At 38.3% G+C, this 18,201-nt stretch overlaps 1 protein-coding gene across 2 annotated transcripts in view; it reads right to left on the bottom strand.

The window, feature by feature from the left end:
- Positions 1-458: 458 nt before the first annotated feature.
- The window catches only part of MAP3K5 (mitogen-activated protein kinase kinase kinase 5), a 277,002-nt gene continuing 259,259 nt past the window's right edge, over positions 459-18,201 (bottom strand). For both annotated transcript variants that reach the window (XM_007520044.2, XM_060190392.1), the window contains 4 exons: positions 18,052-18,164; positions 6,208-6,320; positions 4,469-4,545; positions 459-2,780 (listed from right to left, as the gene is read on the bottom strand). In XM_007520044.2, the coding sequence (XP_007520106.1) occupies positions 2,720-2,780; positions 4,469-4,545; positions 6,208-6,320; positions 18,052-18,164 (364 nt within the window). In that variant the 3' untranslated portion in view covers positions 459-2,719. The remainder of the gene's footprint in view (positions 2,781-4,468; positions 4,546-6,207; positions 6,321-18,051; positions 18,165-18,201) is intronic.

Genomic DNA, 18,201 nt, shown 5'->3' with positions numbered 1-18,201 from the left:
TCCCTTTTGTTGCCCTTGTTGTTTTATTGTTGTCGTTATAATTATTGTTGTTATTGATGCCATCGTTGTTGGATAGGACAGAGAGAAATGGAGAGAGGAGGGGAAGGCAGAGAGAGGGAGAGAAAGATAGACACCTGCAGACCTGCTTCACCACTTGTGAAATGACTCCCCTGCAGGTGGGGGGCCGGGGCTTGAACCGGGATCCTTAGGCCGGTCCTTTATGCTTTGCGCCATGTGCTTAACCCACTTTGCTACTGCCTGACTCCCCCAGATATACCTATTTCAAAACTGTTCTCTTGCAAACACATGAGAATTACAGTAAATCTCATGGTGTTTATAGACTCCAGTTAATACCTATCTTTATTCACCCCAAATTGTAGTCTTTGAGTGTTGAGCTGGCCTCAAAACTTCACAGCACAAATGTATCAAATCTGTTACCTTTCAAGGATACTGGGATGTTTAATAAAGATTCATTTTTATGAAAAATTAAAAAATGTTCTCTTGAGTATATTCAATATATATCCTTTCCATTCTTTGGTCATCACAGCCTAAATCATAATTCCTAAACCATGTGAATTCGGTACTTTAATTCTACCTCAAATTCTGCTGTAGCTCCTATTAGACTCTCACTCATACATAAGACTGTCTCTTGATTGCTCTGTCCAATTTTTGTTTCCACTAATTTACCCACAGAACTTTACCAGGTTAATATCATACAGATACTTCACACCTCTTCCTTGCTCAAAAACCTTTCATAGATTCCTCATTTCTACATATTTCCTTTCCTCTCTGGTAATCCTCTATCCCTGCCTGACTTATCTATTTTCCACTTTAATTTCTGTAACTCACATTTTCAACTATATGTAATTAAAACTGTATATGCCTTAATTAAATCCAAGTGTCTGTGTTCTCCAAAACACTTTGCAAATCTTTGTTCCCTGCCTGTATTCTTGGAGTTCTCTGTCCAAAGTGATATCCTAGTCCTGACTTAATTCCTTCTTTCTAAAATACCAGTTGAAATCCATCTTCTTAATAAAGCTGTTCCACTTGCTCTGACCCCTGTAAGCCTGTCCCCAGCCTCTCCAGCTTAATACTTCTCTGGGCTTAATACTTCACTAGCCCTTAACACACATTATGCTCAATTCATTATTGCAAATTTGTTTCTTCAATCTGATATGAATTATTTGGTGACAGGGAATTTGTCTTCTCATTTTCTATATTGTGTCCCTAAAGTCTGGAGTCATTTATTTTATTTGTTTGCAGACTGCAGATGTCCTTGATGACATAATGCACTTTGCCTACATTCTGAACTTGATGAGTAGTGTGTTTGCTTCTTCTGCTGCTATGCTACAGTGCCTCAGACACAGTAGGCATTCCAGTGACTCAGCAATAATTTGTTTGCCAAACTGTTTTATGTGGTGACTTAGAAATTGAACAAAGCAAAATAAGCAGTTTGGAGAAAGGAAACACTAAGACTACTTCTCCAGTCTACTCTAGTAGTTACACCTCGAAATAAAAATGGCACCCGTTTTATCAAAGTCTGTTTATATAGGGGTCAAGTCATGCTTTTTTGAACAGCGCTCAAGTATTTGTATCCCATACATTAATCAGTTTCTACCTATCAAGGAGGTTTGGAATTAATCATATTAACGTGGGCAGGCTTACCTTAACTTAAAAATATTCTCCTCAAATATGAAAATTAAGGAGTTAATAGAAGCAATGTTCTCCACTGGGATGCCATATATAGACCCTTTGTGTCTTTGGCACAATTCAAAGGCTATTCAAGATAACTTGAGACCTTGAGAAAAATAAACTGACTTTCTTTTACTATTATTTACTTTATTCCCTCTCTTACCACTCTTCTACCTTAAGAAACAACTTGTACATCAGCTGTTCTTTGATGATTTGGATAGAAGGCAGACTCTAACATTATAGTTGAAGAAAGGACTAAAATTTCGATACAGTAATTAATCTCATATGTCCAAACAAAATAAGAACTCATTAGAATTTATCAAAAAGGTATGTTGAGAGCTGGTTTTTTTTTTACTTTTTAGAGTAAAAATAACACAATGGATAGCTTTAGAACAAGCTAACATTACTAGAATTCAGGCATGTGCAACTGGTACAGTTTAGTAGTACATAAACAACTCAAACAAATATACTATAAGCCAGAAACTTAAGTTACAAAAGATAGTCAATATTACAATTCTTACAGATAAATAAAAATCACTGTTCTCAGATTCTGCACACTTAAAAAACATAAAATTCATATAATAGTTGAGATTATTCATTCCTACTCAGATTACCAAGGTATATTACAAGCACATTTAAGCCTAAAAAGTTGTGGTCACATTTTAGTTTTGTTCCAGTGATGCACAATTATATGAAATGTTATATTCATTTTGTGTGAAAGATACATTTGGCCGAAGTGCAAATGGGTGCTGAATTAAAAATATTCCCCTAGAAATGTTTATGTTCAAATAATCCTAAATATTATTCATACTAATGTTTAGTATTATTTTGAGTGTCCTTTTGAAGAGTCTTTATGAATTTTAGAAATAGAGGAAATTTCTATTTTTTTTAACACAAGTAAACAAATACTGGACTTAAAGTGCAGCTTCTTTCTCCTCTCCCTTAAATTTTCTCTTTTCCCTAAGAAGATCAGGTCTGGATTAATTTTTTGAATCTTCACAGAAGGTTGGAAACAAATTTGGAACAGTCAAGTCCGTTTGTCTCGAAAGTCAGTGATGGCCTTCCACAGTGTGCAGAGTATCCCTCCCCTGCAGAAAGATACAAGGACATGGTGAAGAGGACCTATTGCACTGGAAACATTGCCCTTGAAATATGAAGTGACTCCTTAGCTTTCAACTGCTTCAATCAGAACATGAAGATCCCAAAGTCCTATCAGTCATTATGTGTTCTTTTTGTATATATTTTCTCTTCTTCCCTCCATGCCTTTCTTTTCCACTCCCACAAGCTACCAGGTTCGATTCAACATTTTTGAAAAGTGTCTTTTTATTTTTTTTTTACCTCCAGGGTTATCACTGCTCCCATTATAAATCCACTGCTCCTGGAGGCCATTTTTTTCCTTTTGTTGCCCTTGTTTATCGTTGCTGTTGTAGTTATTATTGTTGTTATTGCTGTCATTGTTGTGGATAGGGCAGAGAGAAAATAAGAGAGGAGGGGAAGACAGAGAAGAGGAAAGAAAGATAGACACTTGCAGACCTGCTTCACCATCTGTGAAGAAGCAACTCCCCTGCAGGTGGAGCCGGGGGCTCCAACCAGGATCCTAGTGCTTTGTGCCATGTTTGCTTAACCTGCTGCGTTACCATCTGTTGCACGAAATGTGTCCTTAAAGAGATATGTGTAAGAAACTATATATATGAATCATTGGCCTGATGTAAGAAACTATCCGATATATATATATTTTACCAGAACACTGCCCAGATCTGGTTTATGGTGGTCCAGGGGATTGAACCTGGGACTTTGGAGGCCTCAGGCATGAGAGTCTATTTGCATAACCACTATGCTATCTACCCCTACCTTTATCTGATGTTTGTATCAAGTTTTTGTATATAAAATCAACACCCCATTCTGTTGTCTTAATTGTGGCACAATTACGATCTACATTAGAATAACCTTTGGCAATTAGCAAAACAAAGGCTGAAGAGATAGCATAATGGTTTTGTAAAAAAAAAATCTCATGTGTGAGCCTCTGAGGGCCCAGGTTCAATCTCCAGCACTACCATAAACCTGAGGTGAGTAGTGCTCTGGTGTCTATCTCTATCTTTTTTTTTGGCCTCGGGGTTATTACTGGGGTTCGGTGCCTGCACCATTAATCCAAAGCACTTGGAAGCAATCTTTTCCCCTTTGGTTGCCCTTGTTGTTTTATCGTTGTTGTGGTTATTATTGCTATTATTGATGTCATTGTTGGATAGGACAGAGAAAAACAGAGAGAGGAGGGGAAGACAGAGAGGGGAGAGAAAGATAGACACCTGCAGACCTGCTGAAATATGAAGTGACTTGCGAAGCGACTTCCCTGCAGGTGGGGAGTCGGGGGGGGGGGGTTTGAACTGGGACCCTCATGCCAGTACTTATGCTTTGCGCCACCTGCGCTTAACCCGCTGTGCTACTGCCTGGCCCCCGGTGTCTATCTCTCTTTATCTATCTCAAATTAAATAAATAAAAGAAATGTATTAAAATTATCAAAACAATATTCCAATTCATTTCTATTCACTAAGATAGGAATACTGGTTTTTATAGTGCCTAGTAATAGCCTTGTCCTACTGAGTGCACTTAGAACAAATGCAAACAGGACAGTTCTGCCTAGGACTGCAGAACTTGTTAAAAAGCTGGAGAACTACTCAGAATATGTTAAGAACCAAGCCATAGTAGGTACTCAGATTTCTTGATCGCAACTTGTGCTTTGCCTATGATGACAAGTGAATTGAACAAAAAGAATTGGTACCTTAGTCTCAGGCATTTTAAATCATCCCGTGTAACATAGTAGAGAACATCGACCAGTGAGTAATCCTCAGCCAAAAACTGTAGAGAATATGCACAAAGGTAAGTTATTTTATATACTTTGAATTAATAGCAAACTATCCATTATGTAAATACTAGCAATAATTTAAAAAGGAGCAATTTACTAATAAGAGCTTCTGCAATTCTTTATTTTAATTATTATTTATTTTGCTATTGCCAAATAATCATGAAGAAACATAAAATACACCCATATAATTTCCAAATGCACTTATTATAAGCACACAGAGTTTTTGAAGGGTCTAATAAACAGATAAAACTCATTTTAAATTACATCTGTTGCTCATAAAAAATGTGTTTAAGAGATTTAGTCTTGTGTCATCTTATTTCTTTCAAGTGGATGAAGAGTGTTCCTGGAATACATTTTTTACATTTAATTTTTTTAACTTACTTTTCATAACCAATGAAAGGTACTTCCCTATTTGCTACAAAATAAAAGAGTATAGAGCCAGAAAGGTTGCTCAGCAGGTAGAGTACTGATTTAAAACTCAATGTTTAAATTTAATATATAATAAGAAGGGCAAGGGGTCTAGTAGATCATGAGTTACCCCCTGAGTCTAAGAGTGATAAATATTTTTGGAGAACTTGATTGCCTGTGTTATTGTGTTTAAGTAAGAGAGTTTTTTCAAATTTATTTAGCAGTTAACATTCAATGCAGCTAGAAATCCACGTACATTTCTAGAAAGGGTACCCTAAATTTGATCCAATAAATGATCAGGTAAATGGAAAAGACATTTTTATTCTTGATTACATAAAAAAAATAAATATAAAATTAAGATGAATGTAGCATTGTACTGAGACCCTTTCAACAAAATAATAAAAGTATGTATATATGCACATATAAACATGTAGTCTTTAAAACATATAGTCTTAAAACATAAATTCTGGTCATGTTAATTACAAAAATCTGTAAGTAGATTACAGATATAATATAGTTCATATAGGAGGGTTTTGTTTACGAGCTAAGCTCATAAACTGGATTTTTTAGTAAGTAAAAATCAATAGCCATTGTCCAGTGGAATCTAATAATGTTGCAGGAAAATTAAAAACAAAAGACTCCGAACAACAATTTTAAGTGATGTCTTGCTTTTCCCAATTATTCTTTATTTGAATTAAAAAATACAAAATCCTAAGGACCACTAAGTTTTACCTGCCTTATCTTCATGCACAATTTTCATCCCCAACCCTGAATGATTTCCCCTCCATTTCTACCTCTCCCCACTAAAAACATGCCTAGAGACGACCCTATTAATTGCTAAGTGTCCCTTTAGACTTCAGCCCATTCATCACCTTCTCAGAGAAACTTCACCTCTCCCTCAGTAACACCTAATAACTTCTCCTTGGAAGACTTTATCAGGGTTTAATTACTTTTTTTTTTCACCAGAGCACTATTCAGCTCTGGCTTTTGGTGGTGCGGGGGGATTGAACCTGGGGCTTTAGAGCCTCAGGCATGAGAGTCTCTTTACATAACCATTATGCTATCTACCCTCTGCCCATAATTACATTTCTTACCTGTGTGATGGTTTGATTATCATCTGCCCAACCTATAAGCTTAACAGGGGTAAGGCTGGGTCTAAGTTCAGCAACGATCCTCCATTTTACACTTAGTAGGAACTCAATTGATGGAATAAGATGAAATAGTGTCTGTCCTACAGTTTTCTTTACCTGATTTATAGTGCCTTCATCAGCTCCGTTTTCTCTCAGCCAATCAGTAAGTTCAGAGTCTTCAGTATTCATGCCAGGGGAATTTAGGTGGCACACAGGCAATTGAGGAATATCTAAAACACAATGGTCAGAGAAGGGTGGATGCTCAACCAAAGCCATCTGAGTCTCTCAGTCAACATACATTACAGGACTTGGCCTTATCAAAGAATAAATAGAAATATGATGCTTTGCTGTGAGTCGTGGTGGGATGATGCATTTTGAGTAGGTAAGAATTTACACATCTAAAACACTTTTAACCAAGGCTACTTCAAAAACTATTATAAAAGATAGGGGCTGGGAGGTGGTGCACCCAGTAGAGGACACACATTACCATGTGTTGGGAGGACCAGGGTTCAAGCCCCTGGGCCCCACCTGCAGGGGGAAAGCTTCAGGATCCACAGAGCAGTGCTGTAGCCTTTCTGTTTCTCTTTCTTTTCTTTCTTTCTTTTTTTTTTTAAAGATGTTATTTATTTATTAATGAGAAAGATAGGAGAGAGAGAGAGAAAGAACCAGACATCACTCTGGTACATGTGCTGCCGGGGATCGAACTCAGGACCTCATTCTTGAGAGTTTAGTGCCTTAGCCACTGCGCAACCTCCCGACCACCTGTTTCTCTTTCTTATCCTCTATCAGGACGGGGGGGGGGGGGGGGTTGGAAGCCACTGTGAACAGAGGATTTGTGCCGATACCGAGCACCAGAAGTAACCCTAGTGGTAAAAAAAAAAAAGTTCTGTGAAAAGTATGATATAATAAATAATATATATTATATATATAATATATATATATATACATATATATATGTATATATATATATATTGTGTCCAGGGTTACCAAGCTGGGCCTTGGTGCCTGTACTACAGATCCACTGCTCCTAGAGGCTACTTTTTCCCTTTTCTTGCCCTTGTTGTTTATTGTTGTTTTATTATTGTTGTTTTTATTGTTGTTGTAGTTGTTGGATAGGACAAAGAGAAAGAGAGAGGAAGGGAAGACAGAGAGCAGGACAGAAAGAAAGACACCTACAGACCTGCTTCACCGCCTGTGAAGTGACCCCCCTGCAGGTGGGGAGCCGGGGGCTTGAACCGGAATCCTTACTCTGATCCATGTGCGCTTAACCTGCTGTGCTACTGCCAGGCCCCCAATAGAAAACTTCTGATGTAGTTTATAGAATATAAATAAAATAAAATAAAATAAAATAAAATAAAAAAAACTGAGCTATATATTTAAGCAAATAAATATAAACTCCATTTTTCCTCTATATGGGTTTAGTAAGATTCTCTAAAAATTAACTTTCATCCCAGCTTCTCACAAAATAACTTTCTTCAAAGTTTCCATTTTCAAATTAAAAATAAGTTAGTTGTCATTGACATATATCACTGTGTAATATTAGTTGTATCCAATCTATGAGTTCTTATTACTATGTATTTATTCAAATCTTGTCAAACTGTAAGAGGAAAAAACAAGACTACACAGAATAAAAGTACAAAATGATAAAACAAGTATAATTCCAGTAGTCTTTCAAAAAAGAAATAAAAGTTTAGAAATCATTAAAAAGAAACAAAGACAAAAATTAGAGATCCCCATTTACTAAACTCAATAATATGTAATCTCGTGATAAAAAAACAGTCAAGTCTGCATGCCTATGAATCATCTTATTTCTAAGAAAAAATAGTTGACTAGGTTTAAGAATTGGATATATATATATATATATATATATATATATATATATAATTTATTTATTATTATTTTCTTTTTTGCCACCATGGTTATCATTGGGGCTCAGTGCATGTACTCACTACAAATCCATCACTCTTGCAGCTATTTTTTTTATTCTGATTTTATTGGATAAGATAGAGAAAAATTGAGAAAGGAGAGAGATACAGAGAGAGAGAGGGAGGTAGACACCTGCTGCACCACTCTTGAAGTATCCCTCCTACAGGTGGGGAGCAGAGGCTTGAGCTTGGGTCCTTGCACATGGTAGTATGTGAGGTTAAATGGCTGCACCACCAGCAACCCTTGGATACATTTTATAAAACCAGAGTTCTACTTAACTATGGCTTATGGTGATGCTGAGGACTAAACCTGATAACCTTAGAGCTTCAGACATGAAAGTCTTTGGCATAACCATTATGCAATCTCCCCGCCAAGAATTGACTATTTTTTAAAAACTGTTCCTTCTCATGGTTGTGGTACAGGTGCGTGACAGATGCTAATAAAACTACTTGGTATTTTTCTAAACTTTATGTGGAAGCCTGGTTGAACAATATTTCTTTAAAACATTCTGAGACAGGGGTGGGGTGGGGGGAATACCAAGTTAAGCACACACAGTACTATATGTAAGTACCCAGGCATGGACCCAGGTTCGAGCCCCTGCTCCCCACCATCTTCAAAATCCAACATCCCTTCATGATCAAAACACTACGAAAAATGGGAATTGATGGAAAATTTCTTAACCTAGTGGTTAAGAAAACATACGGCCAAAATCATACTCAATGGTGAGAAACTAAAAGCATTCCCACTCAAATCAGGTACTAGACAGGGCTGCCCACAATCACCATTATTATTTAACATAGTGCTAGAAGTTCTTACTATAACATTCAGGCAAAAAGCAAGGAATTAAAAGGATACAGATTGGAAGAGAAGAAGTCTAACTATCATGACTTGAAGATAATACATAGAAAAAATCCAGCAGGAAGCTCCTGGAATTTATCAGGTAATATAGTAAGATGTCAGGCTCCAAAATTAACATACAAAATTTGATAGCATTCCTCTATGAAAGCACAAAGTCAGAAGAAGAAGAAATCCAGAAATTTGTCCCACTCACTATAGCAGCAAAGCCAATAAATATCTAAGAATAAACCGAACAAAAGAAGTGAATACTGAAAACTAAGAGTCACTATTCAAGGAAACAGAAAAATATACAAAGAAGTAGAAAGATAATCCATGTTCATGAGTCAAAAGAATTAACTCATCAAAATGAATATTCTACCCAGAGCTATACACAAATTTAATGCAATCCTCATTAAGGTCCTGCCAGTTTTTTTTTTTTTAAGGAGAATACAACAAAAACTACAAAAGTTTATCTGGACCCCCCCAAAAAAAAAAAAAAAAAAGAGAGAAAGAGAAAGCATACTGAGAGGTGGGGCTACGGAGCAGCAGCAGCTGTGTTTCATTCCTCTCCTCTCCCATGTCAACTAGAAATACCAAAGGAGATCAACCTGGGACTCCAACAAGGCAGGACTAGAATGATTTCAGGAACCCACCAAATCATTGGTAAATGCAAACACGTGTGACTCATGGACTGCGAGGAGCCTAAGGATAGACTGAGCTGCTGGTAACAGTCTGGCAGTTTACCAATTGAGACACCACCTCCAGTCTGTTTTACCAACAAAAAGACTGCTGAATGGAGGAGAGGACTATTTTTTTTTTCCTCCAGGGTTATTGCTGGGCTCAGTGCCTGCACCATGAATCCACCGCTCCTGGAGGCCATTTTTTCCCCTTTTTGTTGCCCTAGTTGTTGCAGCCTCGTTGCGGTTATTATTGCCATTGTTGACGTTGCTTTGTTGTTGGATAGGACAGAGAGAAATGGAGAGAGGAGGGGAAGACAGAGAGAGAGGGGAGTTAAAGATAGACACCTGCAGACCTGCTTCACCACCCGTGAAGCGACTCCCCTGCACGTGGGGAGCCGGGGGCTCGAACCGGGATCCTTACGCCGGTCCCTGCGCTTTGCGCCATGTGCGCTTAACCCACTGCACCACCGCCCAACTCCCAGGAGAGGACTATTCTAAGACCAAATGCAACTGTGAGTCTCCATTGCTATTGCCCTCAGAGGCTGGAGCAGCAGGGGGGAGGCCCTGTGCTGACATCTGGGAACAGAGAACCGACCAGGAAACTCAGAAGAGCTACACTTTGGTGGCTAACAGTGGGGCTGTATAGTGGGAGCCTTTCCACATTGTTCTTCTGATGAAAACATGGTGAATAACTGCCTCAGAAACTACAGACTATAAGAGGACTTGTCTAGAAATTCACAGGGCACAGCAGTGCTGCCCAGTTTGGCAGAGAACCTGAATTGAACCATGAGCTTTGGATCCTTGGGGTTTGAGAGTCTCTTTGCATAACCACTGTGCTTTTTCTCCCCCACCCTGATTTATCACTTGGACAGGAGTGAGGGATTAAGCTAAGAAGCTTACTTATAGTTTAAAAGCCCTCAGGCTCCCATAGCCTACAGAGAAGTAAAAGAACAAAAGAGAATTTAACAGACACTGTACTCCAACTCAGGTACTGAAATAACATTGAAACAACTGTTAATTTCCACCACTGTGAATTCCTTAAGTACCTTACTTAGACACAAGTCAATCCAGGCAAGAGTGATCAGTAATTTGAAAAGTATGGAGAGAGGAACCTCATAACATAATATATAGAGTGGTTAAAACAATTAGAAAAAATATTGGAGAAATGAACCAGGACAAGAGTCCAGCTAAAGCCCCCCCCAAAGGTTGAAGCAAAAAATAGTGAGGTAAACATCTAAACACTAGTTAAGGAAATAGTCACAGGAGTAAGTAAAGAGTTTGAAAGAAATGTCATCAGAAATGCAGAAACAACAAATGAGACTCTGGAAGAAAACACTACTTATCTCAAGGTTATTAGAGAGCTTAAAGTTGAAATAGCTGAGCTAAGAACACAACTAGCTGAACAAGCTAAAACAGTACCAGAACAAGGTAACAAAATAGATGAATTCCAGAAAACAATAGAGGGCAGAGAGAATAGAATAAATGAGGATGAAGACAGAATTAGTAAGCTCGAGGATGAATTAGAGAAAACTAAAAAAAGAGTAAGAGATCTCAAAAAGAGAATAAGGGATACTGAAAACCACAGAGATATATGGGATGATTTCAAAAGAAATAATATACACATTACTGGCTTACCAGAGGAAGAGAGAGGGAGGGGAAGAAAGCATTCTGCAGGGCATAATAGCTTAGAACTTCTCTAGTCTAGACAACATCAAAGACATAAAGGTTCAAGAAGCCCAGAGGGTCCCAAACAGAATTGACCCAGACTTAAAGACACCAAGACACATCATATTTAGAATGGGAAGGAAGAAGAATAAAGAAAGAATTCTGAAGGTTGCAAGAGAAAAACAGTCACCTACAGAGGAAAACCCATAAGATTAGCAGCAGACTTCTCCACACAAACACTACAGGCCAGAAGAGAATGGCAAGATATCTATCGAGTGTTCAATGAGAAAGGCTTTCAACCAAGACTACTGTATCCTGCTAGACTGTCATTCAGACTAGATGGAGGCATCAAAACCTTCTCAGACAAGCAACAGTTGAAAGAATCAACTATCACCAAGCCTGCCCTGAAAGAACTTATGAAAGGTCTCCTATAAACAGTCAGACCACCATAAATATGTCATATATCAGAACACTCTAAACCTCTACAAGAATGGTGTTAAAAATATCTTCAATCTTTGATATCAATAAATGTCAATGGCCTGAATTCACTTATTAAAAGGCACAAGTAGGAAGATGGATTAGAAAACAGAACCCATTGATAGGATGTCTATAGGAAACTCACCTAATTCAACAAGACAAACACAGACTCAGAGTGAAAGGATGGAAAACTATCATACAAGCCAATAGCCCACAAAAAAGGACAGGAACAGCTATTCTCATATCTGACATGACAGACTTTAAAACAAATACAATTTAAAAAGATAGCAATGGACACTACTTAATGCTCAGAGGATCAGTCAATCAAGAGGACTTAACAATTATTAACATCTATGCACCCACTGAGAAGCCAACTAAATACATCAAATGTCTACTGAAAGAGCTACATCAATATATTAACAGCAACACAGTCATAGTAGGGGACTTCAACACCCCACTCTCTCAACTTGACACATCATCCAGGCAGAAAATCAATAAAGAAATGAGGGAGCTCAATGAGGAGATAGATAAACTAGAACTATTGGACATATTCAGAATCATTCACTCCAAGAAACTGGAATGCACATTCTACTCAAATCCACATAGGCCATTCTCAACGACAGACCACATGTTAGGTCACAAAGATAGCATCAGTAAATTCAAGAGCATCGAAACCATCCCAAGCATCTTTTCAGATCATAGTGGAATTAAACTAACACTTAACAATCAACAAAAGATTAGTAATATTCCCAAAATGTAGAAACTCAACAGTACACTACTTAACAACTACTAGGTCAAGGAGGAAATAAAGGAAGAAATAAAAATGTTTTGAGAGTTCGATGAAAATGAAGACACAAGCTATCAAAATATTTGGGACACAACTGAGGCAGTACTGAGAAGGTAGTTCATAGCCATACAAGCACATATTAGGAAACAAAAAAAGCACAACTACACAGTCTGATTGCACATCTTAAAGACCTTGAAGAAGAAGAACAAAGGAACCCTAAAGGAACCAGAAGGACAGAAATAATTAAAGTTAGGGTAGAAATAAATAACATTGAAAATAGGAAAACCATACAAAAGATCAATGAAAGTAAATGTTGGTTCTTTGTAAGAGTGAACAAAATCAACAAAGCTTTAGCCAGACTCAAATAAAAAAGGGAGAAGACCCAAATAAATTGTATCATAAATGAAAGAGGAAATATCACAACAGACACTGCAGAATTTCAACATATCATTCTGGGCTTCTATGAACAAGTATATACCACCAAGCTAGAGAACCTGTGTTGGGCATTACACCAGCTCCCCTGCATTGCTTGATGCTGTGGTCTATTTACATAATCATTGTTTTGCCTGAGACCTGCCCTGCCTGCAGGGTATTGGTTAATTCCACTGGTTAGAACCTTCGCAACAGCTGCTATGGAAGCTTTCTACCTTCCCAGAGTGCCTTGTTTTCTCCACCACCTTTCCAGCCAATCCCGTTCCCAACTTGCCATTTCCGTTTTTACCCTATAAAGCTCACTGCTTTTCCTGGTTTCGTTCTCTCTTCTGCATCCCGACCTGGAGAAGACATGGAGAAGGGCTGGCATGCATAGCAGGATGCGGACATTTTGTTAGCTCCAAGTGGCTTAAACCCACTGTGCTCACACCCAACTCTGGGACATCCACATCAATAAAGAATTGTATTACCATGCCACCTCGAGTTCCTCGTCTCTTTCTCCAGCGAAGCTAGCCTGGCAAACCAGGAGGAAATGGATGATTTCCTAGATAGCTACGAACTTCCAAAATTAAATAAAGAGGAACTAGATAATATAAACAGGCCCATCACAGCCAAAGAAATTGAAACAGTTATCAAAAACCTTCCCAGAATAAAAGTCCTGAAACAGATGGTTTTAAAAATGAATTTTACAAAACCTTCAAGAAAGAGTTAATATACTTTTAAAAGTCTTCCAGAAGATTGAAGATACAGGAATACTCCTTTCCAGCTTCTATGAAGCCAACATCACTCTGATACCAAAAGCAGAAAGGGACACAACCAAAAAAGAAAACTACAGACCAATATCTCTGATAAACATAGATGTGAAAATATTGAACAAAATTCTAGCCAACCAGATACAGCAGTATATTAAAAATGTTGTTCATCATGACCAAGCGGGGTTTATACCAGGGATGCATGGTTGGTTTAATATACATAAATCAATCAACATGATCCATCACATCAATAAAAGCAAGACCAAAAACCACATGGTCATATCAATAGATGCAGAGAAAGCCTCTGCCAAAATACAACATCCCTTTATGCTCAAAACACTACAAAAAATGGGAATAGATGGAGAATTCCTGAAGATAGTGGAGTCTATATATAGCACACCTACAGCCAACATCATACTCAATGGTGAAAACTGGAAGCATTTCCCTCAGATCAGGTACTAGACAGAGATGTCCACTATCACCATCAATACTCAACACAGTGTTGGAAGTTCTTGTCATAGCAATCAGGCAGGAGCAAGGAATTAAAGGCATACAGATTGGAAGAGAAGAAGTCAAACTCTCCCTATTTGCAGATGACATGATAGTATACATAGAAAGACCTAAGGAATCCAGCAAAAAGCTTTTGGAAATCATCAGGCAATACAGTAAGGTATCAGGCTACAAAATTAACATTCAAAAGTCAGTGGCATTCCTCTATGCAAACACTAAGTTAGACGATGAAATACAGACAGGGGCCAGGTGGTGGTGCACCTGGTTGAGCACACGTTACAGTGTGAAAGGACCCAGATTCGAGCCCCTGGTCCCCATCTGTAAGGGGAAGGCTTCATGAGTGGTGAATCAGGGCAGCAGGTGTCTCTCTGTCTCTCTCCCTCTCTATCTTCCCCTCTCCTCTTGATTTCTGGCTGTCTCTATCCAATAAATAAAGATAATAGACAAAAAAAAAAGATGAAATCCAGAAATCAATTCTTTTACTATAACAACAAAAACAATAAAATATCTAGGAATAAAGCTAACCAAAGAAGTGAAAGACTTGTATACTGAAAATTATGAGTCACTACTCAAGGAAATTGAAAAAGACACAAAGAAGTGGAAAGATATTCCATGTTCATGGGTTGGAAGATTTAACATCATCAAAATGAATATACTACCCAGAGCCATCTACAAATTTATTGCTATCCCCAACCACACTTTTTAGGAAAATAGAAAAAATGCTACAAATGTTTATCTAGATCCAGAAAAGACTTATAATTGCCCAAACAATCTTGAGAAGAAAGAACAGAACTGGAGGCATGTCACTCTCAGATCTCAAATTATAGGGCCATTGTCATCAAAACTCCTTGGTACTGCAACATGAATAGACACACAGACCAGTGGAATAGAATTGAGAGCCCAGAAGTAAGCCCACACCTATGGACATCTAATCTTTGACAAAGGGGCCCAGACTATTAAATGGGGCAAGCAGAGTCTCTTCAACAAATGATGTTGGAAAAAAATGGGTTGAAACAGGTAGAAGAATGAAACTGAACAACTTTCTTTCACTAAACACAAAAGTAAATTCCAAGTGCATCAAACACTTGGATGTTACACCATAAACTGTCAGAAACTTAGAGGAAAATATTGGAAAAACTCTTCTGCATAAATTTTAAAGCTCTGCTCAATGAAATTAAGAGGTTGTGGGGTCAAAAGAACCCCCCTACACTGCTGGTGGGAATGTAAATTGGTCCAACCTCTGTGGAGAACAGTCTGGAGAACTCTCAGAAGGCTAGAAATGGACTTACCCTAGGATCCTGCAATTCCTTTCCTGGGGATATATCCTAAGGAACCCAACGCACCCATCCAAAAAGATCTGTGTACACATATGTTCTTGGCAGCACAATTTGTAATAGCCAATACCTGGAAGCAACCCAGGTGTCCAACAACAGATGAGTAGCTGAGCAAGTTGTGGTCTATATACACAATGGAATACTACTCAGCTATTAAAAATGTGACTTCACCATTTTCAGCCCATCTTGAATGGAGATTGAAGAAATCTTGTTAAGTGAAATAAGTCAGAAACATGGCAAATGCTAGAAGAAGAAGTCAGAAACATAAAGATGAATATGGGATGATCTCCCTCTCAGGCAGTTGAAAAACTAGTTGAAAAACAAGATCAGCAGAGAAAACACAAGTAGAACCTGAACTGGAGTTGGTGTATTGCACCAAAGTAAAAGACTCTGGGGTGCGTCAGGGGGAGAGTACATGTCCAAAAAGGATGACAGAGGACATAGTGGGGGTTGTATTGTTATGTTGAAAACTGAAAAATGTTATGCATGTACAAACTATTTTATTTACTATTGAATGTAAAACATTAATCCCCCAATAAAGAAATTTTAAAAAATCTATAATTGCCAAAACACTCTTGAGAGAAAAGAACAGAACTGCAGGCATCACACTCCCAGATTGCAAATTGTTCTATAATATGTAGGGCCATTGTCATCAAAACTGCTTGGTACTGCAACAAATATAATAGACACATGACTAGTGGAATAGGATTGGGAGCCCAGAAATAAGCCCGCACATCTATGGACATCTAATTTTTGACAAGGGGACTCAAACTATTAAACGAAGAAAAGCGAGTCTCTTAAACAAATGTTTTTGGGAAAATTCGGTGGAAACATGCAGAAGAATGAAAGTGAACCACCACATTTCACCAGAAATGAAAATAAACTCCAAATGGATGAAAGATTTGTATATTAGATCAGGAGCCATCAAATACTTAGAAGAAAATATTGGCAGCACTTTTTTAATTTAAAATTTATATGCATTTTCAATGATACAAATCTGCTGGGAAATTGTGCCAATGCAGTCACATCTGCCATGTTGTCCCCTCAGGCTACTGCTAGTTCCCTGGAGAGTTGGGACATTCTCGGAGTGCCTGTTCAGCCATGTTGTGCCATCAGGACATTGTCTATATCCCCGCGATATCTGGAGTGCTCTGGTTACTCCTCTCCCCTCCCATTCTCACGAGAGTTATCATCCTATCCTGGAGTGCTATGGTTACTCCTCCCCCTTCCCATTCTCGCGAAAGCTACTCCTATAAAAACCCTTCGTTTTCTGCACCTCACTCTTCTTGCCGGCGCTCCACTCTGGTGTTCAGACGCAGGAAAGATTACTGCGTGAGGCGGCCATTTTCTCTACCTCCACGTGGCCCAACCTGCTTCTCTAACACCCAACTCTGAGGTGTCAGCGTGAATAAAGATTTGTGTTTCCTCTTCGCTCCGGACCCTCTCTCTCTCTTCTCTGCAGCCCGCGCACTACAACATCTGGCTCTACAACACAAATCCAATTTCCAGGAAGACACAAAGAAAATAAACCAATGGAAATATATCAAATAAAATAGCTTCTTCCCAGCAAAAGAAATGACCACCTAAACAAAGAGACTCCTTACAGAATGGGAGAAGATCTTTATATGCCACACATCAGATAAGAGCTTAATAACCAAAATATTGAAAGAGCTCACCAAGCTAAAAAAAAAAAAATCCAAAGATGGGGAGAGGATATGAACAGAATACTCAACAAAGTGATTCAGAAAGCCAAGACATATGAAAAAGTGCCCCAAGTAACTGATTGTCAGAAAAATGAAAATAAAGACAATGACATACCACTTCACCTCCATGAGACTGTCACACATCAGAAACAACAGCAACAACAAATGTTGGAGAGGTTGTGGGGGCAAAGGAACTCTCCTGCACTGCTGGTGGGAATGTAAATTGGTCCAGCCTCTATGGAGAGCAGTCTGGCGAACCGTCAAAAGGCTAGCAGTGGACCTACCCTATGACCCTGCAATTCCTCCCCTAGGGATATATTTAAGGAACCAAACACACCCATCCAAAAGGATTTGTGTATACCTATGTTCATAGCAGCATGATTTGTAATAGCAAAAATCTGGAAGCAATCCAGGTGTCCATCAACAGATGAGTGGCTGAGAAAGTTGTGGTATATATACACAATGGAATACTATTCAACTAATTAAGAATGATGAATTCACCTTCTCACCTCATCTTGGATGGAGCTTGAAAGAATCATGTAAAGTGAGATAAGCCAGAAAGAGAAGGATGAATACAGGATGATCTCATTCATAGTCAGAAGTTGAGTAATAAGAACAGAAGGAAAACACAAAGCAGAACTTAGACTGGGTTTGGTATACTGCACCAACGTAAAGGACTCTGGGAGTGGTGGGTTGGGGCTTTCAGATCCTGGTGTATGATGGTGGAGGAAGACCTAGGTGGGGCATTAGATTGTTTTGCAGAAAACTGAGAAATTTTACATATGTACCATCAACTGTGTTTACTGTTGACTGTAAACCATTAATCCCCCCCAATAAGAAGAAATTTCTGGTATTCACCGATTGGTTGGGACTTATGCTTCAGGTGTTTAATTTCTTGGTCTTTTTCTTCAATCGCTTGATGTAGGAGTGCTTGTAATTCCTTCTCTTTACAGACCAATTCTTCCAGTAATCTGCAGAAGAAAATTATATTGATTGACAGGCTAATAG

Source organism: Erinaceus europaeus, chromosome 4 (assembly GCF_950295315.1).
Source record: "Erinaceus europaeus chromosome 4, mEriEur2.1, whole genome shotgun sequence".
Classification (NCBI taxonomy): domain Eukaryota; kingdom Metazoa; phylum Chordata; class Mammalia; order Eulipotyphla; family Erinaceidae; genus Erinaceus; species Erinaceus europaeus.
Note: the sequence above shows the minus strand (reverse complement) of the source record. Positions and strands in the feature narration are given on the sequence as shown.